Source organism: Pithys albifrons, chromosome 4, assembly GCF_047495875.1.
Source record: "Pithys albifrons albifrons isolate INPA30051 chromosome 4, PitAlb_v1, whole genome shotgun sequence".
Classification (NCBI taxonomy): domain Eukaryota; kingdom Metazoa; phylum Chordata; class Aves; order Passeriformes; family Thamnophilidae; genus Pithys; species Pithys albifrons.
In genome coordinates this window covers 6,312,667-6,335,101 of record NC_092461.1, presented here as the reverse complement: position 1 = coordinate 6,335,101, position 22,435 = coordinate 6,312,667, and the positions used below count along the sequence as shown (strand labels likewise).

The 22,435-nt window shown below is 44.3% G+C and overlaps 1 protein-coding gene across 5 annotated transcripts in view; it reads left to right on the top strand.

Annotated features, from left to right (window-relative positions):
• Positions 1-22,435, top strand: part of RREB1 (ras responsive element binding protein 1) — a 127,489-nt gene that overhangs the window by 101,312 nt on the left and 3,742 nt on the right. For 4 of the 5 annotated variants that reach the window (XM_071553293.1, XM_071553292.1, XM_071553294.1 and 1 more), the window contains 2 exons: positions 1,514-4,253; positions 18,698-19,444. In XM_071553293.1, coding sequence (XP_071409394.1) covers positions 1,514-4,253; positions 18,698-19,444 — 3,487 coding nt within the window. The remainder of the gene's footprint in view (positions 1-1,513; positions 4,254-18,697; positions 19,445-22,435) is intronic. The other variant, XM_071553296.1, reaches the window with a different exon arrangement.

Below are 22,435 nucleotides of genomic sequence, written 5' to 3'. Positions count from 1 at the left end.
CCTTTCCTTTTTCTTTTGTCATCTAAAGAATACTGGCACTGGAGTATTCCAGTATTTCAGCATTCCATGGATAAATTTCAGTGTAAATATGTATAAAAAAACATAAAGGAAAACTTTAGTTATATTAGATCCTTGCCCCTTCCACCCTGGCCATTAATTCTCTCTGTCCCAAAACCATCCCACATCTGAAATCAATAGGGTGGACACATGGTAAGGAAGACATTATTTATTTTAATTTACTCCAACAAGGATGTAGTTGTGTGTGGTATGAAGGCTTTTTATTACAAAAAACTTGGAGCAGTCACCTTACTTACTAAATAGTGACATCTTCGGCAATTTCTTCACAAAACACTCCTGGGCAACTTTCTACAATGTTCCTTGTGTAAGGTCTGGGGAGTTTGCTCTTTTGAGGGAAAGTGAGTGGGGAAAGGTAGGGAGAGAGTCTGTAAATACTTTTCTGAGAGCCATAAAGCTTTCTATTGGATGATGCTACTCCTCCCTCTGCCAAACCTTGTCTGCCTTAGTTTGGGTCTGGGTTAAGCTTCATATCTATTTAAAAAAGGGGAAAAAAAGAATGAAATCAACAGCACGATCCAGCAAGACCATGCTTAGTCAGTTTCTGCGCTTACTCTGCTGGGATTAAAGCATTGACTTCCAGCTCTTCTGGCTGCGAGGTGGTAGACCTGAAATTCACTGCTGGTCCAGGGTGAGCACATAGTTCATTCTGTAAATCTATTACAGTTTTGGTGTAAAAGTTACAAAATCAGAAGAAAACACTTCTTAAACAACTTTATTTTGTAATTAATGGCAGACGTTTAAAGCTATTAAGGAATTGGTATTTTTCCTTTATAATAATAATTGTAATAATAATTTTGCTTGCACTGTGAGACAAGACTTACCGAGTATGTAGAGTGTATAAAGGTCTTGCCAGCACTCTACTAGTATTTTTCTTGGGAGAGGAAATGTAATCAGACTTCCCTATCCAAAAGCCTTTCTGCTTTAGGCTCTGAGTTTCACTGGTCTACTTTTGGGGGATATTATTTTGGTTGATTGGTTTATATTGTTTTGCCTCCTTGGATGCCTTTTTTGTTTGTTTCTTTTTGCTTCCTCTCCTCCTAGTTTCTTTGTAGTAGTAGAGCTGAAGGAGGTATTCTTACCGCCCAGTTTACTTGCTGTGTAGTTTACTGAGCCTCCTGTCCTGTCAATGACATGAGAGAGGTTTCTGACAGGGAAGTTCACAATGGAAAAATATGTGAGAGTCTGAGTAGCCATCTGAAGGATTTTGCCTTTGTAAAAAGGAGCTTTTGGAGAAGCAGCCTCTAATTCAATATACCACTTAGGAGACTAAAGGCTGTTTGGAGCTTGAATATCTCCAAACCAGGTAGGTGGTGGCTGCTCTAAACCCCTTAACTTATGCAGTGGAAGAGAGAGTGAGCTGTTGATGTTTTGCAGAAGTGTGTGATACCTTTCTAGCTTGAGGTATTTACTCTGAATGATTTTGCATGTCTTGCAGGTCTGGTGTGAAACAAATTTGCGAAGGTGCATCAGTGACTTCCATCGATTTATTTGCGAGATGTGTAACAAGGCATTCCCCATGCTGTCAGCACTCAAACTGCACACAGAAACTCATGTGGTGGATCAGGGAAAAGACAAGCACAAGCCACAGTCCACAACCCCACCTGGCGAGAACCCAGACCAGAAAGCCTTCATGGCATCCTTGGGCCTACAGTACACCAAAGACATCAAGCCTGTCAAGCAGGAGGACAATACACAAGATGAGGTCCAAGAAATGCGGCTCAGAGCACTGAAGAGTAACCTACCTCAGGAACCTGGCAGCACCAGCCTGCTCAGCCTCTCTCCTCTGGAAGCTGCCTCCATGGGAGGGTCATTTTCAGTCCTTCCCCCTACAAAAGAAAACATAAAGCTTCTCTCATTGCAGCCTTTCCAGAAGGGTTTTATTATCCAGCCTGACAGCAGTATTGTGGTGAAACCCATCTCCAATGAGTCTGCCATTGAGCTGGCAGATATTCAGCAGATCTTGAAGATGGCTTCTTCCGCTCCTCAAATCAGTCTTCCTCCACTTTCTAAGGCACCTTCTGTCCCTGTGCAGTCCATTTTCAAGCATATGCCGCCACTGAAGCCAAAGCCTTTGGTAACACCCCGAACAGTTGTTGCAACCTCTACACCTCCTCCTCTTATCAGTGCTCAGCAAGCCTCCCCTGGCTGCATCAGCCCAAGCCTCCCACCTCCCCCTCTGAGGCTGATCAAGAACTCGGTGGAGTCCTCCTCCAACTCTCATCTCCCTCAACCAGGAGCCAAATCAAGTCCTTCCTCACAGTTGCTCCTCCAACCCAAAGTAGAGCCTTTAACTCAGCATGAGATGAAGACACAGCTGGAGCAGGACAGCATCATCGAAGCTCTCCTGCCTCTCAGTATGGAAGCAAAGATCAAGCAAGAGGTCACAGAAGGAGACCTCAAAGCCATCATAGCAGGGGCAGCGAACAAGAAGACCCCAACCATGAGAAAAGTTTTGTACCCCTGCCGTTTCTGTGACCAGGTGTTTGCCTTCTCTGGTGTCCTGAGAGCTCACATCCGCTCTCACTTGGGTATTTCCCCATATCAGTGCCACATCTGTGACTACATCGCAGCTGACAAGGCAGCGCTGATCCGGCACCTGCGGACACACAGTGGGGAGAGGCCTTACATATGTAAAATCTGCCACTACCCATTCACTGTGAAAGCCAATTGTGAGAGGCACCTGCGGAAGAAGCACTTCAAAGTGACCAGGAAGGATATAGAGAAAAACATCGAGTATGTCACCAGCAATGCTGCAGAGATGGTGGACGCCTTCTGCTCCCCAGACACCGTGTGCAAGGTGTGCGGTGAGGACCTGAAGCATTACCGGGCCCTCCGCATCCACATGAGGACGCACAGCGGGTGCCAGAAGAAGAAGCCATTTGAGTGCAAGGAGTGTGGCACAGCCTTTTCAGCGAAGAGAAATTGCATTCACCATATCCTCAAGCAGCACTTGCACGTGCAAGAGAGGGAGATTGAGAATTACATCTTAACAGTGGACTGCAGTGCCCAGGAAAGTCAGACAGACCCTTCTTTATTGGAGGACAGCACTTACATGGACCACAAGCCCATGACACCTTTCCTGGAGCCACAAAATGGGTTCTTACTTGGAACACCATCTCACATTTCCATCAAGCGTGAACCTGTGGGCAACTTCCCAATGGATTTTGATGAGCCATTGGATTTCTCCCAGAAGAGCAAAAGCCTGAGCGCTGTGCAAGTGAAGCAGGAGAACCTGTTCGGCCCTTCTCCTCTGTCCCTTTACGACTGTTCCATGGAGCCCATCGACCTGTCCATCCCCAAAATCCTGAAGAAGGATAAAGATGATGTCCCATGTGAAGCCAGGAATCAAGAGTTGGCTGCTTCTGGGAACAGTGATAAAGCCTATAACTGTCTGCAGTGTCCTTTGGTTTTTGGTGCCAATGGGAGCTCAGAGACAAACCGGGATGTCAGACATCCCCAGCCACTGAAAGGTTCATTGCATTTGACTGTCCCGATCATTTCCCCGGCTCTCCCAGGCAATTCTGCCTTGCTGAGACCCTTGAGGCCTAAACCACCACCACCACCTCTCTTGCCAAAGCCTTCAGTAACTAAAGAGCTGCCACCCTTGGCTTCCATTGCACAGATCATTTCATCTGTGTCTTCTGCTCATGCTTTGCTGAAAACAGAGGCTGCAGACACTAGTCCCAGGGCAGTGAGCAGCTCCACTGGCTGTGACAAATCAGGGAACGCCAAAGCTAAAATGACAATCGTGACCACCGTTCAGAGAGACTCCAGCCTGCCCAGTGACCTGTCCCAGGCACGTGATCCAGAGCAGCCTCCCATTGCTGATGCTGGGCTGACTAAGAAAAGAGGTAGAAAGAAAGGAACGAAAAATAAGCCTAAACTTTGCAGTAATGTGGATCTGGAGTCAAGTGGGGAGTTTGCCAGCATAGAGAAGATGCTGGCTACCACAGACACTAACAAATTTAGCCCATTTCTGCAGTCCACTGACAATTTCAAGGAAGAAAGTGGCAGAAATGGAACAAGTGAGGATGAGAAGGAAACTGCCAAGGATAAGCTGCTGAGAGGGAAGAGGAATGCTTATTCAGACTGCCTGCAAAATATCCCCTGTCCTTACTGTCCTCAAGTCTTTCCATGGGCAAATTCCCTGAAGCAACACATGCTCACTCACACAGGTAAGAGCACTTTGTGCTCACAGTAGATTGTAGCTCCTGAGGATGTTCCTCATGGAAGGGCCTCTTTGTGGAGTGATCCTCCTCACTTGTCCTCTCTCTGATGTCTGAATTGTATTCTTCATTACTCTGCATATCCCTGGATGTTGCTGTTGTGTAGTGGTGGTGGTAGGTTTTTCAGTAATGAGCCTTTGAGTATCAGAGGGTAAACTTGTAATACTCATTTGACTTCAGTGGCATAACTTAGCATACTTGTGAAGAGACTCAGGTTTCAGTTGTTCTGTTATTACTGTCTTGTCTTGAAGGTGAACACATGTGTTGAATATTTTGTTGTGCCTTACATGATTTGTTCGGCTGCTTCTGCTGTCTGTTTGTCTGCATCAGTAATGATGAAAAGCTCTCTAAAAATGAGAGTCAGTAAGTGTAGAATTGTGGCAGGAAAAGAAAATAATACAGTGTTTAGCCTATTTTTTTCCTTGTGTTGGCTTTTGCTTAACAGATAAAGAAGGAGGATGCAAGAAACTGCTCATCCTGAGCATTACATAGTAGCTTGCCTCTAGGAAATGTTTTTTTCTCAGAGATAGACAACTAAAGGTGGGCACATCCCCTAAGGTGTGGAGATGTGAATGGAATCTCCAGTGTTGTGTCACTGTGTAGGTAACCTCAAACCTGGTGTAAACAAAAGGAGGATTTGGGCAGGGAGATTGATATTTTTCATTCATTGCTATAAAGAAAATACTACATTGAATGCTGTGCTAATTTGAAGTTCACTCCTTTTTCCACCCACCCTGTAATAATTAGTAGATTCTCATCCTGCTCAGAGAGAGTGAGGGCAAAGTTCTACAGTTGTTGATGTTATTTACCACATTGTGCATCCCAATTCCTGGCATAAAGATTAAAAATCAGGGATATTTGTAAGAAACGTAGGGGATTTGAGTATAGCCTTATAAAAGTTAACCTTTTTTTAGAAGAAACTGAGGTTTCCTGAAGGAATTGAATCATGTCTGTGCTAAAGAGGGAAACCTGAAGAGGTAAAAGAGGTTAGCTGAGAGGTTTAAAGGGAATCTGAGCTGTGGAGCAGTCCCTATTCCAGTTTGCTTTGGGTGACTCGAGGACATAACTTGTAAGGTATCAGTGCAACAGTGAGGCTATTGTTTCCTGGTCCACGAGACCAAATTATTTCTTCTTATTAAGCATACAGTTTACTTTCAATGGTGAAGGAGAGCTCTTTACTGGTATCTCAATTGTTTTCCAACACCCTGGTCTCAAAAAAAATAGATAGTTACTGAAGAACTGTTCATGAAGCAGAAAACAATGGAGAGGCTTTTCCCAGACTAAGAGGTTTGACCTGCTTATTGATGGCAGACTTCCAAGATAGCAGCACTGGTGTAAACCCTTAATGAACACAGGAAAATGCACTCAGCCATGAATTATACTGGTAAAACTTGTCTCCCTTACGACCACTGGGCTTGGAAGGAGACACTGTCCTTTTAGAAGGCCTGTGCTGCAATCCCCACAGGGAAGGCAAACAACTGCTGCAGCTGCAGGGCTGGATCCTCACCACAGATACAAGATTTTTGGTGCTACTACGGCAGGGGCAGTAATTGGATTCCAGTTGGAGTGCTCTGGCAGTGGTAATACTGAACTCTGTCCTAATCTCAGAGCTTGTTGCTGGAGGACCACCCCACAGCAAACTTTAACTGGCCTTGGGGCACCTGCTCTCAGGTGGTTCTGTTTCTAAACTGGGCGTTTGCAGCAGCTCCCCTGTGGCAGCAGAGTTAGCAAGGCCTTCTGTAGGGGAGAGGGAAGGGTAACCTTGGAAGGTGGAGGAAATTCAGACCACAGAGGTGGTGCCAAACCCACCTCTAGGATGCATTCAGGTGGAGCGAGCCCTGTGTTTTTGTGGTGAATGTCAAGTGCTGGTGGCAGGCAAGGAGATTGGCAGCTCTGTGGTAGATACAGCAGTTTGTTGGGGTTGCCTTCTGGGGTGGCAAGTTGGTTTTATTGTGAAGGCATCCACAGTGGTGTAGTGCAATGAAGTGTTCCTGTCCCCACCTATTGCACAGGCAGTGACTTGTTAGACAGCTCTGTTTTTTGAAAGGAGTTACGAAAAAATATGTATTCACTAATCTTATTGTAAAGAGAAAAGGGGAACTTTATTGTCTGGGCTTGATGGCTGCTCCCTGACCTGGGTAGAGAAAAGGCTGACAGGATGATGTGAATATGATAGATGAGAGTCCTGGTGATCTGTTTCCAACCTACACATGTTTGCAATCACAGCAGGCAGGCTGGTCTATATGACACTGCTTCCAAAAAACCCCCCCAAGGCAGTTGTTTGAGCTAAAAAGCAAAAACTAACTCTCCTTTCTTGCTCTTTCTTTCACCTATTTGTAGGGAAGTTGTTACGGAAATAATTTATCTAAATGGAAATGGTCTAAGTTAGGTTGAGGAAAACACATAATTTTTGGCATTTAAGTGTTACCTGTATATTACCAGTTTAAAACTACTGTATACAGACATAAACAGATTCTTGCCAGTGTGTCTTTCATGTTCAATAAAATTTCAGTGTGGAGGGCTCCTTCTGTGTGGTGTCAAAATCATGTTTTCCTTTTGTGAAAGTGCAAATATGCACATGCTGACAGTAACCCACATCCCTCACGCAGCCAAAAGTCTGTCGTGTAAGTTTTTGCTCTTCTGTACCTCAACACCACTGCCTTTTTTTTTTTTTTATTCAAAAGCACTTCCCTGAAGCAGCATATACACCTTCCTCACTGTTTTTTTATTTCAGTGCTAAGCTCACAATGGGGGCACTGGGAATTTGGCATACCTTGGTTTTCTACAGCGTCAAACACAGTACCTGTGTTTTGTTTGAACATGCTTGAACACTTGCTTTTCATACTTTCTTTCTCTTGATGTCTTTACTGTGTAATTTACTTTTCTGTGTTCAGCTTGGTTTGCCTTTCTTTTTTGTTCCTCCCTCCTGGTCCTGACTTTTTTAGTTCTCAGAACAAGCACATAAGATGTGCCCTGAAGGTGACACAGTTAATTCTGCTCTTTTTTTTTATGGCATGTGCCTCAGACTAGATTCAATATAATATTACAATAATGGTCTTTTTTGACCACTAGTTTGTTATAGATAACCTAATCTGTTTGCAAAGAATCTCGAGCATATTTTCAGAGGGACACTGATGGAACTTACTTGGCCCAAGGTTATTTTTTTGTAGAAAGACTTAATGGCAGAGGAAATTTTTGGTTTGGTTCTGTTTTGCTGCTACAACAGGAAGAAACTGTATAAGAAAAGACCTATAAACAAAATAAAGGAATAAATACATAAATAGAATACAGTTACATCTAGCCCATGAACCTGATTGTTTCCTGTCGTTTGGAGATCACAATACGTAAAAAAAAAAGGACCAGAGGCATTTCTATTGTTTGTTTTTATGATTTAAGTCAAAATGAAGTTTTAAACAACTTTACTTCGTAACATTTGTACTTACCGTGGTGATAATGTGTAGGAAAACAGTGGCAAGAGATACCTTAATTAAGGACTGATCTTCTTATATGCTGTGATTACTCAGGTGACCCTTTTATATTGAAAAAGTCTCCCTTCAAATGAACAGCTTCCCAAAGTGTCCAGACTGGACTAGTCCTGCTGTGCTGCTAACCAAAGTTTACAGTCAGTTCTGAGTCAATATTCAGGCACAGATGTATTTTAATACAGGCCATGACTATTCTTACAGAAAAATTTAACAAAAAATAAAATCCCATTGACTGTTTAGGTTATCTTGTAGTGAGTAAGTGTATTTTATCAGAAGAGCAGTTGCCTTTAAGAGACAATGCAGGAAGTAGAGAAAACTTCTTTTTTGAATAACCAGTTTTATTCCTGTAAAGGTGACAGTTTTGGAAAGCATTCTGGTTTCCGTTTGGGAATAGCATTGCAAATTGGGGTGGGAGGATTGGAGTTTGCACAGTAAGCAGAATTTATGTTTGGGTTTTGAGACCTCTAACTTGAATGTCTGTGTGGAAAGAAGAATATTTTATCTGTTGCAAGTTTTAGTCTGTATGACAAATATTCAGTTGATAAAAAGTTTTAAAGGCTGAAAATATGAGAAAATTGTGATGCAGGTTGAGTTGCAAATAATTAATCTTCAGCTAATCCTGTCGTTGCATGCTTGAAAAGAAATCTGGAAAGGACTTGGGCTATCATGAAGCAAAAGGGTTTCTGCTCAACTTTGAAGTTTTGTATTTGCATTGTGAGTGAAGCCAGAGAAAAGTGCAAAAAATGGTGGTATTTGTAACCATAAATTTATGGTTGACTTTGTGGGCATCTAAAAAAGAGTAACTTGAAACCCTACGAAAAGCAATGCCATGATGCATCTAAAATGTTGTGTTGACACTGGAAGAAAATTAAGAGGAAGAAACATCCCAAGATGTCTGCAAGGTGCAGGGAATCCCTGGTACAGGTTGAGATGTTAACTAGAACAGAACCAGCTTTCAGAAGATTAAAGTGAGAGAGATCCCCACAATGTTGTATCAAAAAGGCTGCTGGCTGTGGCAGGGGGTGGGTGGTGTGTGTGTGTGTCTGTTTTCAGAGGTTTTGGGTGTGAGGTGGAAGGTGTGACAAGAGCTGATCTCATTTTACAAGTAACTATTCTCTCAATCTGTTTCTTCATCACAAAGACGTCTTGCAGAGTTGCTTTCCTCATTTCACTTCATGATCCTGGTTTTTCTTTCAGCTTCTCCTGTGCTCAGTCCCTTTCCTCGTTTCAGTCATTTAAATGAATTACAGACATGAAAAACTTTCTCCTGTGGGGAAGTAATTGATATGGGGCTGAATCCCACTGAAGTCAGTGGAAAGATGCCATGTGGCTTTGATGGAGGTTGTGTCAGATTCACACAGGTGATAGACATTTATGCAGAAGCTGTTGAGGAACTTACAGTCAGGATATTGTAGTTAGTCACCAAGCAGTAATGGGGGAAAAGGAAGAAAAACCAAAGAAGTTTCTGATTACACGCTGAAAGGGACAGACAGACATTTTATCTTGTGTCAGGCCAGAAGCCCGTCCCATGTCAAAAATGTGGTATTGTCTTTTCTATCAAATATAGCAGAATTTGCATAAACCTGGAGTTGCCAGCTGCTGCCCGAGGAGAAATGTGCTTATCCTCCAGCCTAAGGAAGAGAATGCTGGATCTCACAGTGGCACAGGCAGTTTCTCCTGGCTGTTCAGAATAGCAGGCCCAGGATGTATTTAGTCTGACTGAAGGCTGAAGACAAGCAGAGCCATAAGGATGTGAGAAGTGCCCTGTCACTGAGGGCAGTGGTACTCCTGTCTCCAGTGGTAGCAGGATGTGCAATTTAGTGTGAGCATGTGGACCCAGACACTTGCTCCAGTCTGCTCCTAACTCTATCAGCATCCACAACTGGTTCATTAGGGTTGTGTGTTCAAGGGCACATCCCTGTCTGATCCCTTTACTGCTTTACTGCTGTCTGTGAGTCCCTCTGGTTGCTTTCTGAACCTGCTCATGCAGTCTGGCTTTAGTTTGACTGCTGCTACAGGCCAAGCCAGTGATTCTGGAGAGATGTCAGTGATGGCTTCTAGTCCTCCTGTATGAATGTACCTGCCAGTACCACATTCAGCATCACACAGGCACATTTTATTTTGTTTTACTTTGTTATTAATCTGCATTGAAGCTCGACTATCATTATATTGCCCCCTCTGTCTTGACAATTAGTAGCAAAAGACAATGACTGTCAGATCATGCAAGGCTTTGTTGTAGGCAGGTGAGTGGCATTTAACCAGAAAGGAGAAGCTGACATGGATCCAAGGATGAGTGCAGTGACTCAGGGGTTTAAGTGTGCTGACTAAATGGGGTGAGTGCAAGAAGGAAGCTCAGCAGATGGTGGTACGTGGCCCTTGCCTGAAAACTGTTTGCACGAGGGACCTGTCACTGTAAGGTGTTCACACCTTCAGTAGAGACAGGATCACTTAGCGTTGCTTTGAGTTGGTTTCACAGAATTGTTGAAGTAACAAAGCAACAAGAAGTTGGTTCTGTGCATCAAGGTAGTTAAAATTACAAATGTTTTATTATTACTACTACCAACCTCAGGGTAGCTACTGATCAGATTGCACAAAAGTGTGCACAGGATTTTCTACATCTCCACGCACTGGTTTGTTTGGGAAAGTCTTCTGTCTTTCCAGCCTCTCTCATCTTCTTGTTTTAATACAGCAGGTTGCCTTGCAGTGATTCAAATGCGGTATTACAGGTCTCGGTACTAGTCTGGTGTTACAATCTGCCATGCTGGGGACCTGTTATGACATGATTTGATCTTGCCTATCATGAAGAGACTAAGTTGCCTTGTTACCATGTTAACAGCCTGTAACTTCATAGGGCTGTAGCTCGGTGTCTGGGCTGTCACGTGGGCTCATCCTGCCTGTGCAGACAACAGATGGCTACAGCATGAGAGAGGAAGACTCATGTTATGACATGATCCCCTCGCAGAACAAAAGTCGGCAGAAAGGGCCCTGAAAGTGCTCACCTCTGGCAATTCTCACTGCAGAATGAAACCGAAATGTTCTGCTTGAGTCAATTGAAGACTTTCTTTACAGGCAGAGGGATCCTAACACAGCTGAGCTGTCGGTGGGGTGAGGAGTCCAGCATTTCTAAAGCCGCTCTGAGGAGCACGTAGGATGGGTAGGACCTTGGTGGAACGTAGATGTTGTTCTTAGCAGCTGGCACTGGGCTGGTCAGAGTGGTTCGACCTGCCCCAGCAGACAGAGCCTTGGGTCATGGTTGGATAACACAAAGCACTTCTTGGCCACACTGGCTCAACCTGTTCCCAACTGTTCATCCCTACAGCTGTAGCTGACCCAGCTGCCCTAAAAAATTAAAAGGGCAAGGGGAGGAACTGGCAGTCGTGAGATCAGTTCCCGGATCTGGCTGGCAGTGCAGCCCTAAAAGAGCACATTCGTGCAGCTGGGGTGTGGAGCTGGCAACATCTGGGAGGCACTGGGGATGGATGCTGTTGAAGTTGGCTGTGCTGTCAAATGCTTTGTGTCTTCCAGTTGCAGCTTTGGACAGCACGGAGGGGGAGCCCATATCCTCTAGTGCACACTAAGTTACCCACGTGTGCTTTATAGCACAGCTTAACATTTATAACTATCTTCACCAAGTGGTGTTTTATCATGGTCTAAAATCATTCAACAGCTTTACACTTGTGGTCTCCCTCCACTGTCCAAGAAAAACGGATTTCCAAGTCTGTGGAAGTAAATTAACTATTTGAATCTGTGGCTTGGTTTAAAATGTGGTGGTTTCTCTTTTTGTGCTGGCTTTAGAAGGTGGGTGAGTAGCATACTCCGAGCTGACATGCAGAGTCCTTGTGAGGGGCATCCTCAGAAGTGAATAATCATCTGGATTTCATTATATGAGAGAAGGAAAGGGAATGGAGATGCTTGGGTGCTCTTTGGTCAGCCATAAATGAAGCAAAACTTTAAGATGAAGTGTAAGACAGAAAGTGCAGTTCAGTAACAGAGTGTCACTGGGAACAAGTTTATAGAGAGTTTCTTTTGGTCTTGTTTTATCCAAAACAATAACAGGATGGTGATTTTGAATAGGGTTCGGAGATGAGGAGGCTGCATAAGGGATGGGGCCTGAATATATCCTTGCTGCATGGAGAGGAAAGGAATGGTCTAAAGCATGTGAAGCAAACTCAGGACATCTTGCCTGGCTCACAGCAGTCAGACTAGGGGAGAACTGCCCTGGCAGAGAGGCTTACAAGGAAACTGTGGAACTACTTAATGAATTGCCCACTTTTAAAGCAGCCCTGCCTTTATCTCCTTAGGGCTTTCTGAATACTCCCTTCTTGTAACAAAATACAGTTGACAGAGAGGGGATGTGGGATGGGAATGGGGTAAGGGATTATCTCTTACGTAATAAATAGACTTTGCTAAGGAAAGATCCCTTTCATAAAGAGGCTTGCCCCTTGTGTGAGAGAATAGAACACAACTACTCTGTGCTAGCTAGGCAAATATTTACAAAGTATACTCAACAGTGAATTTTCCATTTTGGCGTTTAGCAGAATTCATCTTTGCTCTAGATATCTGCCACTCTGTGATCCCTCCAGAAATCATGTGAGTCCTGGGTAGAGTGGGGGACTTTTTCCAAACTGTTCTAGCTGTTTGTACCTCTGAACTACATTTGTGGGTATTTCCTAGAGGGCAAAGGGTTTGCAACTGTGTGTTCAGTGTCAGGCAGAGTTTAGCAGCTGCTTCAGAACTGCAGCTCAGGGTAGGGCAAAAGTTGCTTGCCGGGGATGGGGGGGGGTTGGCCTGGTGCTGGAGCTGTTGTATGGAGGATACTGAGGAGATGGTATGGAGGATACTGAGGAGATGGTGTATAGCTTGCTGATGGTATTGTCGGCTCTGCATCAGACTGCCTTTCCACTGAGTGCTGGGATTCATCTTACAAACAAACAAATAAATTCACCATAAGCTGAAAGTGTGGGTTTTCCCACCCCCTTCCCTTCAACGCAGATTTCTTCTTGGTAGGTGCAGTCAGAGCTGGTCCTGAAAACTTTTCTTTGTGACTTCAGCTTCTCTCTTGAAGGTACCAGAGAATCATACCTTGTATGAAAGGCAAAAGTGGTTTTTCCCAGAACTTGTTTTCTCCTTTTCCTCCAAATATATTCTGTTCCATTCACTGTAAAGTCCTTTTCTATCTTTTCATGTCAAAAGGCATGCAGATACAACCAAACTTCTCTCAACTGTAGGCTGATTAAATATTTAACTTGCACATGTGCATGTGATGTAATGAAGGCGCCGAAATTTTAGTGTTTAGAGTGTTTACAATAAAAATGAACAAAGATAACGCCCAGAAATTCTCAAGTTGATTCTGCAGGTCGAAAAGATGTTTTCCAATTCATGGGTGGAAGTAGAAGCAATATTGGGTCCAAAAAACTCCCAGATTTGCTAGAACTGCTCCCACCTAGTGGTGGCTGCCCTGTATTGTAAAATACGAGACCAGCTGGGGTTATTTCAGTTAATGCAGAGAAACCAGTAAATCACCAGCTCATCTGACTGATAATGCCAACTGTACAATATCCATTTCCAGTGCTCTGTCTGCTCCAGTTTTGAGGGTTATTTGTGACATGTGTTTTCTAACACTTCTACTGGGATGCCAGGAATGTTTTTCAATAAACATTTGCTTTAGCCACAAAATAGTTTTCATTACACTGTGTTTTATCTCATAACTCCTTAGCATCTCAAGCTCTACTCTCTATTCCACCGTAGTTCCAGGAAAACAGAAAACCAAGGGGAAAAAAAAAGAGTCAAACCAGCAAACTACCCACCTTGATCTATATCTGCCCTTTTATCTGAATTTTTCCACATTTGGTGTCTCTCTTGGTAATTTGGTTTGTGTATGCAGGAAAGCAGTTTCCTCCTCTTCCTCCTCCTTGCCCACCTATAAAAGATTAAGCAGATTCTTCTGACGAGGCTGACCAAAGACTGCAACTTGAATTGGAAATAGACTTTAGCAAAACAGTCTTTTCTTTCCACAGTTTGAAGGAAAAATTATTTTGGCTACAACTATATAGTGGTTTATTTCATGCAAACAGAAAAGTTTTTGGATTTTCAGATGGAGTCCTTGAGGTTTTGCTTATGAATACATGTCATGAGAAGTTCTTTTTTTCCCCAGGAACTGATGAGGCAGCAGCTGAGTTACCAGTGGTTGTTTTATGTTGCCGCCTTCTGTACTTCCTTGCCTCCTGGCTTGTCTCCTCTCTCTCCCTTACCTTCTGCATCTTTTTTTACTCTGGTGTCAGAATTGACATCATCAAATAGTGTCACCCTCTTGCCTTCATTTTGGAGGAGTGACACAAGTTCTGTTTGTCCATGACAAGGTACTGTGTTCTGTTCCCATGCTTGCTGAAGAGGTGGTGGTGAGTGGGAGCCTTGGCAGGTGGGCTTCTCCACTCTTGTCCTCTTGATTCATGAAGTGTAAATGTTTGTGGGATAACAAATGGACCAGAAAGCATTTTACAACCTTAGTAAGTGAAAGATGGGAAAGGGACAAAAGAAATCATAGGCCTTTCCTATGCATCCTGTTTCCTTCACTGCCTGGAATCAAATGACTGCTCTGTAACATAAATCAGCAAAATGCTGGAAGTGGGAATTACCCATCTGAGGGGAGCTCAGCCTTGTTGGCAGGATGTTTGCCCAGCTCTGAAGGCTCAGTCAAAATCCTCCTCCTCCTTGTGTAAGATACAAGCCTGCTGGAGCTGTACAGCCAGCAGGGTTTCTGTTGCTGCAGATAGGCATGTCAGCAGAAAAAAAACATGGCATAGGCCAGGCCTAACCTCTGCTGGAGTGGATGAAGCAGCTGCCAGTGCAAGACTACCCCTTGCAGCTGTCCCTTGGACTGCAGGGGCAATCCCACACCAGACCTGACACAATTGTCTTCACAACTCTTTTGTTTACCACACACCTTCACAGCTCCCCTGCTGCTCTTCCAGTTCATCACAAGCAGAGCTGGGCTGATTGTCACAAATTCACAGAAAACCAAAATTTGTGCAAAGCAGCTCCCTTTTCCCCCAGCTGCAAAACTGTCTGTGTGGGTTGGGGACAACCACAGAGCAGCTCAGCTAGTCAGGAACTGCCACTTGACATGAATGAAGTACATGTGTGAAGTTTCATAAGGGGCCTGTGAAAGTCCTTCTCGACAAAGCAGAAGGCAGGTCTGGTTTGTACCGGTAAGAAGGAAGAGCACTCCCCCAAGCACGTACACGTGTCAGCATGTTCTTGCCTATGTCACTACTTGAGTTTTGGATGTGTTCATTCAGGGCACTGGGCTGGCTGCAGAAGAGAAAGCCTCTGTACATCATGTTCCCCGGGGCTGGAGTGGCTTTTACCCTTCATGAAGGTTGATTGTTCAAACTTAAGAGTTTGTTTTTCTTCATGTCAACCTCATCTGTTTGCCTGTGCCAGCAGAGCACCATCACTTACCTGTGGACCACCAATCCCTTGAGGCCTTATCTCCAGTGCACAGGAAAATGCAGTTGTGGGCCAGCCATGCAAGAACAGAATAACAGCTGGGAAGGGGCCCAGAGCACAGAGGAGAGGAAAGAATGAGTATACTAGAAGTAAAATAATATATTTGTGTAAATGCTGGAAGCAGAAGAATAAAAGGTTAGGGGGAAATTGGAAAATCATGTGTAATGTAAAAGTTGAGACTTCTGTATTGAGAGTTTTAAGACATCTTAGTTTTGGCTTGCTCTTCCTTAAGGGCTACTGGTAGATATTTCCTGTTGAAAAACCAGGAAAAAACTTAATCTTCATCCACTGTCTTCTGTTTGGTCAATAAAGAGTTACGGAACATCTCTCTGGGTACGATAAAAGAGGAGCTTTCTCCCATCTCAGTTTCCTTGTGCTCTTCACTCATCTCCATCCTAGCAGAGCTCACATGATTTCCTGTCCCATTCCCTGATGAACCCCCTCTGTGCTGTGCTTGCAGCCTTTCTTTGGCCTAACACACATCCCGTCAGGGCAGCATTTCCTGCCCTCTCAGAGGATGAGACAGGGCAGCCCACATCTGTCAGGAGGTGCCCCCCACTTCGCTGAGGATGAGCACTGATGGCAGGGGTGCAGCAGCTGGTTTAGCTGCTTTTCTCTCTTGATGTCACTTCGAGGTCTTTGCGCCTCAGACCCACTTTGCTGTCTGTCCCATTTTTGTCTCTGTCCATCTTCCACTGACAACAAAAGACAGCTGTGGAGGAAACTCCTCTTCCCTGTTGGTTCCCTTCCCTCTTGCCACTAGCCTGAAGGGAGCAGTAATTACAGAATCGCTTTAGTCCAACATAAACCTGTGCTCTGGGGAAAAAGACCCTGTGTGGATTTTAGGGCCATGCAAGGGCTGTGGTAGGAATGTATGGCCAGACTTCATGAACAAAGATTTGGGAAGGGCTCTCCCCACGTGGGTGTGCCCTTCCAGCCTGCACAGTGGATTTTTTAGGTGAGGCACAGCGTGCACAGAACTGGCCCCACTGTTTAAGTCCCAAGGTCCATCTGCCACGGCTGAGCGAGCTTGGACAGTGACAGTGAAGTCCTCGGGACTGTCACAGCACCCGGTACTGACCAGGGCTGACCCTCCCAGATCTGATGGGATCGGATGGTAGGGAGCCATTTAAATGCCAGGGGACAGTCCCACTAATACTCAAACTCAGGTCCTTGGGATTCAGAGTCTGGAGTGCTTTCCTTTACACCACGGGACCACCCCCTGTGGTAGGAATGGATGGCCAAGAAAAGACAAAGACCTTTCCCACAGCAGCAGGGAGTCACATCAGTTGCCTTCAATCCTTCCTTTCATCTCTGCTCATGGGCCAAAGTGAGACACTGCTGGTGAGAGCCATGTGTGCATGTGGAAGAAGTCAGCAGGCAGGAACCCATGGCTGTGCTTCATTTTTAAACATCTTCCCTGCATAGATATGGCCTGAGTTTGGCTTCTGGGCTCACTCCCTTGCCTGTACTGGCAGCTATGAGACCTGGCTATGTGTGTGTAACCAGGAGCACCATGCATGGGCCTGGCTTCTTATTCATGCCTGGCTCCCATTTCTCTGGGTCATGGAGCAGTGCTTCCCCTTAATAATTATACATTGGCATTTCAGCTTGATTTTTAGAAGTGACCTCTCTTTTGTTTATAATAGCTTTCTATTTTTTTCTTTTTTGCCTTAACATAGCCAAGAGATAAGAAGGGAGTCAAAACACAGAATTCAGATGGAGATTCTTAAGGCACTTGTAGGTGACCTCTGTTTTCAGATGCCTCCTCCTCAAATTCTCTGGCATTATACACAGATTATGGCTTGCTTGCGTGTTCTAATGGGCAGATAATTAGATGAGCAGTGAACTTTGTGAAAGGCTTTTGTGTAATCCACTGTGTCCGTAAATGGATCTGTTTTGATTAAAAGGTGAGATTATTTTTTTTGACAGGTCACTTCTCCCCCTTCCACCCTCTCAATAAAAGCCATATCGAGGATTATGCACAATTATGTGATTGTTCACTGTCACTGGAAATGCTGCTATGCTTTGGCATTTGTTTAATTGCCATTTATTATCATAGTGTGAGGAGATGAGGTCAGTGCAAGTCATGTTGCAAGACTACATTTGAACCAATAAGTGCCTGAGAACTATCTTCTTATCTCCTGTCATTACTCCTTGCTTATGAAAAAACCCTGTGATAGGAAATCTAGGCAATTTGGAGGCAAGCACATGTTGTACTGTGTCAAATGGAGAACTCAAACTGCTCTTCTAGAGTTTCTAAATCCCTGTAGTTACTCAGCAGCTATTGGGCTTGCAGATGAATGTTGAAATGCCTGGTAGGTTGTGGGCTCCCTTGCCTGCATGCTGTCAACAAGAAGGAGGTGGGATGGAGGACTTAAAGTAAAGGAAAGTTTCAGCTTTCAGAAAACACAGCTTGCAAAGTTCATGTCCTGGAACAGTTGCTGGGAAGAGGCTCTGGGGATGCAGTTACATGCCATGCATCATCATCAGCTTTGGTCTCCAGAGCAGCCCAGCTTATTTCCTATTTACAAGTGCACTATTTGTGTGGAGCTTGGAGAGGGTACAACTCCAGCCCTCTGTCCTCCTTAAGAACCTTATCTGTTTTAATTTTTGGACACGTGTTATGTCTTCACCAACATTAATGCTACAGACCAGTAAGGAAGCAGAGGATGTCATAGTGGACCACATCTTAGGTGATTTTTGCCTTCTTTTTGGGGTAATAGTGAAACAGTGAAAGGTCCTGCCTGTTACTGCCCCTTGGCTGTGTGTTTTGGTTCCAAGGGGCATATCAGAGACCCAGGTGTGAATGAACTTTCACATCTTTCACTTTTCTGGTGTATACCCAATTTTTTCAACCAACTTCTGTATTGCTGCTTGCATTAACCTCTAGCATTTAATTGTATCAGTTAGTTGCATGAGGCCTTTACATTTCCTATGAAAAGCATTTTCTGCTACAGATAAATTACTTGGATTGATATGTAGGTGTATATTACTTTGATCTATGTCCATATTTTTCATACACAAGTTCATGAATAATACATCCATGTGTCTCTGGAACAGTGTATTTTTGATAGTAGTGACTTCAACTCCTCTTTGGCATCTCAGTATTTTGTGTTCTCTGGTAAAAGTAATTATATTAAAAATTATTTCAATAAATTGCCAAGATTGTGAGTGTATTTTGGAAAAAAAAAGCATTTTTTTATGGCTTGTTAATTGAGTTCTGTGGTATTTTGATCTCCTTTCAGCTGTAAGTTACTGGTCTGGGTCACAGATAAGAGCAACATATATTGGGATGCTTGACCAGAAGCAAAGCTCATGGGCCCATGTGTGGCCTTTCCACTGGTAGATGGGATTATCAGAGAGCATCCCACTGAAAGTTTCTCTGTTTCCTTGCAGAGAGCCAGGCTGATGCAGAGACACTGTCTGCAGGAAACAAAGTCTTGAACCTGACCTACTGCGAGAAGGAGCAGTCAGAGGAAATGACAGAGCCACCAGAGAGTGAGTGTGGCCCCAAGGAGGAGCAGAAGGCTGACCCCCTTCTGGCAGAAGAGGATGCCGAAGAAAAAGTGGATGGATACGAAGAGGGCCCTGAGGAAGATTCTGTAAGTAACAAAAGTCTTGACCTCAATTTTGCCAGCAAATTAATGGACTTCAAGCTGGCAGAGAGTGACCAGAACGCAGGCAGCAGTTCTCAGACTGAAAGGAAACATGCCTGTGACATTTGTGGCAAAACCTTCAAGTTTGCTGGCACTCTTAGCCGTCACAAAAAAGCCCACATTCGTGAGGACAGAAAGGATGAAAGGAGCAGTGAGGATGAAAGCAAAAGCATTCAGGATGATGCAGGAGCTCCCTCGATGCAGGACTCTGGTCTTGAGCAGGAAGAGTCTCCGTTGGACTTGAAGGTAGTGGAGTCTCCTGTGGACTATGAGGCAACAGGAAAGGAGAATGAAGAGAGCGAAAGCATCTCTGAGGGGGAAGGCACAGAGAGAAAGTCCACTGAGAAGAGCAGTGATGACAAAAAACCAAAGACTGATGGGGCTAAGAGTACTGCAAAAGCAGACAAAAGAAAGAAAGTCTGTACTGTGTGCAACAAGCGTTTCTGGTCTCTGCAAGATCTGACGCGACATATGCGGTCTCATACAGGTAAGAGGAGGCTTGAGAGCAGAACAGAACATGAGCAGGTCTGCCACCAGACTGAGGCATCTGCTCTGTAGGTGCACGATGGCTGCTAGCACTTGAGGTTGGAGGCACTGCTTTTAGTCCTGCAGGTATCTGCAAGGTGTCTTCTCTGCCCCAATCCCCCATGCTGCATACAAAGCCTATGGAGGGAGCAGGAATTGCCACCACTTCCTGATCTTCAATTCCCAAACTAGTTTTCCCCATGCTTGCTTGCAGAGTTTATAGAGGTGAGGGCAAGTGTGGAGATCCCCAGGGAGGTGTTCTGTCCAGCTTCTGACTCCTTTCTTACCTTGCCACATGTTTGTGGCTTTACCTCTTCACACTATTTTGACAAGCAGTGGAGAAACTGTCAGTATATGATAAAACTTGATCACTGACTGAAAGTTTACAGAGAGAGAGAGAGTCTGTTTTTTTCTGGTTGTCTGAGACTAATATGTGTAACATGCTGGTGATCCGTGTGACCTGCTGTCTGGGGGAAAGGCAAAGCTACAGTGGGCACTTGGGCAGGGAAGGTGGAACACCAGTAGTAAAATGCTTGTCTGATGACTTGATGAATCTGTGGGATTTCTTTATGCAATACTCAGATTGCAGCAGGGCCTTGCAAATGAGATGAAGCCAGCTCAAAGGTGAATTAATCATTCATCCTTATTAATGCATCCTTATTTATTATGTATTTTACCTGCTGGCAAGCTGCTCTGACGTGGGAAAACTAGTGCAGTTTGACATTTTGTATCTTTTGAAGGTGCTCTCTGCTGAAGGCAGGATCTTTGTGATGGACAAAATATTTGTGCTGTAATTGACAGTGATTTTTTGTAAACTACACCAAAAGTAGTGCCTGAACTAGACTTCAACCTACTGATTGCAAAATTGATCTGTTTTCTTCTGGCATTGAGCCACAAGTGAAAGGGGATAGGTTCCATTCTTGTGCCTGTTTTCATACTGGTGCAGAAGCTTTGGGAAATGCCAATATCTAAAGTACTGAGCTTTACCCCCAGATGATTTGTGCCTGTGGAGGTTCCCACACTCTCAAGTATTTTCATTGCATGCTGAGTTATGTGGGCCTTGTCAGGATGTTTCTTTCCTGTTTGTTTCTCTTTCTCATTTGACACTGAAGGATGTTTTAGCATAGAATAGGTGTGGAACAGGAACCTGGGATAGTGTGTTCTTCAAATTTAATAAGTGTAAATACCACCTATGACCACTGCCATCAGATCAGTGTATTTTCAGCTAAGGATTTTGCACCAATGCTGTGGGTTGACTCTTCTCCTTCTCTCCTTCCCACTTGTTGAGGTTGCACATTGCTTATACTTCAATGTGTGGGGTTTTTTAAAGATAACTGACAGATTTTGGAATTTGTTTACTCAGAAGAGGAGCGTTTGGGACATGCTGAAGTGGACAAGAAACCTCTGCCTTCCTACTGAGTGGCAGTTGGGATGGAATTGTTTTCATTCTCCCAGTGCAGGGTGCTTCCCAGCAAGTAGTTGTAGGATGCTCTTGGGATTGTCTGCCCAAGCACAGGGTGAGCCACAGTGCTCTATCAGCCACACTCAGGTGCCAGATGGGCAAAGGCTGTTGCCCAGGAAAAAACTTGGATCAAACTATCACAGCGGAAAATGCTCCTGGAGAGCTGTGCCCTCCCTTTATAGCAGGTGCTTGAGCAGGGCACTAGAGAGAAGCATTGCTGAGAGGAGCATTAGGTTTTCCCCAGCACATTTCAGCCAGTCACCTCAAGTTTGTGTACTGGATTTTCTTTTAATTATTCCAATCATTATTGAAAAGTGAACAATGAATTACAGGTGTCTTGTTCTAATGCTCATTGGCACAACGTGGTGTCTTGATGGAATTGCAGCACTGAAAACTCTTGAAGAGGTGCATTGGAAAGGGAGGGATGGCTCAAGGAGGTGGAGTTGGAAAGGGAAGATGAGTTGGAATGGGACCTTTGGTCAGGGCCAACAGCACCCTGGGGCACTGCGCTTGGTTGGGTGAGGGAATTTTGTCTGTGAGGCTGTGGCTGCTTTGTTTTCCAATGGGTTCATGCTTAGGAAAGTATTCAAACATCTCAGGTGCAAAACGCAGTTCTGAGATCACAGGAAACTACCTGATTATGGCAGAGAATGCCTGCAGATGCTCTGCAGCTTAAGATTGCAAAATAAGAGGAAGAATTTTGTCCTGCAAGTAGCATTTCTGGAATGTCTGTGAGGAGGTTTTTTAGGGGTTTCACATGTCACAGCTGTCGTAAAGCAGCAGTGAGTGAGGAGCACCAACGGCTCTGTAAATAACATCCCAAGGCAGGCAGTCTTCACTTGGTCAATAAATTTTGACCACCTCTAACAAGCACCTCCCATGTCCCATGAATGCCTGAACTAGTCTAGATCCTTTAGCTGTTCTGTGTCCACTTTGGAATGTGGTGGTACTGTCTTCTGCTTCACAGAAAGAGGAGGGAGTGTTCTGGCAAGGGTAATTCCTGACAGCTTATCTTCAACTTCAGTGATTAACTTGAACATTTTACCCTTGCCCATCTGTCAGCATCTAAGAGAGAAGGGAGATGATTTCTCATGTGCTGCTGACCACAGTTACCTGGGCTGTATCCTTATCCTTCCATCCAGAGGTTGACTGCAAACTTCTTCCAGAGAAGTTGCTGACTGAATTAGATAGGATGCTAGTGAGCACCTGGGTGCTTATGGTCTTCCTCCCTCCTTAGTGCAGGGCATTACCAAGCTTGTAGCTATCTCAAGACACCTAGTTTTGATTTTTCATTAGTGCCATAGACATTTACCTGTATTCCTGTGTGCACTCCATCAGCTGGTTTGCTAGTACAGAAGTAAAAGCCCAGTATAAATGCAACACCCACATTTGATATAGTATTGAATTTCCAAGGTGTTTTATGGGGCTTCAAACAAGAGGGAGGCGTGTTTTGTGACCTTGTATCTGACTTTGTGTTTTAATTCTCTTTTA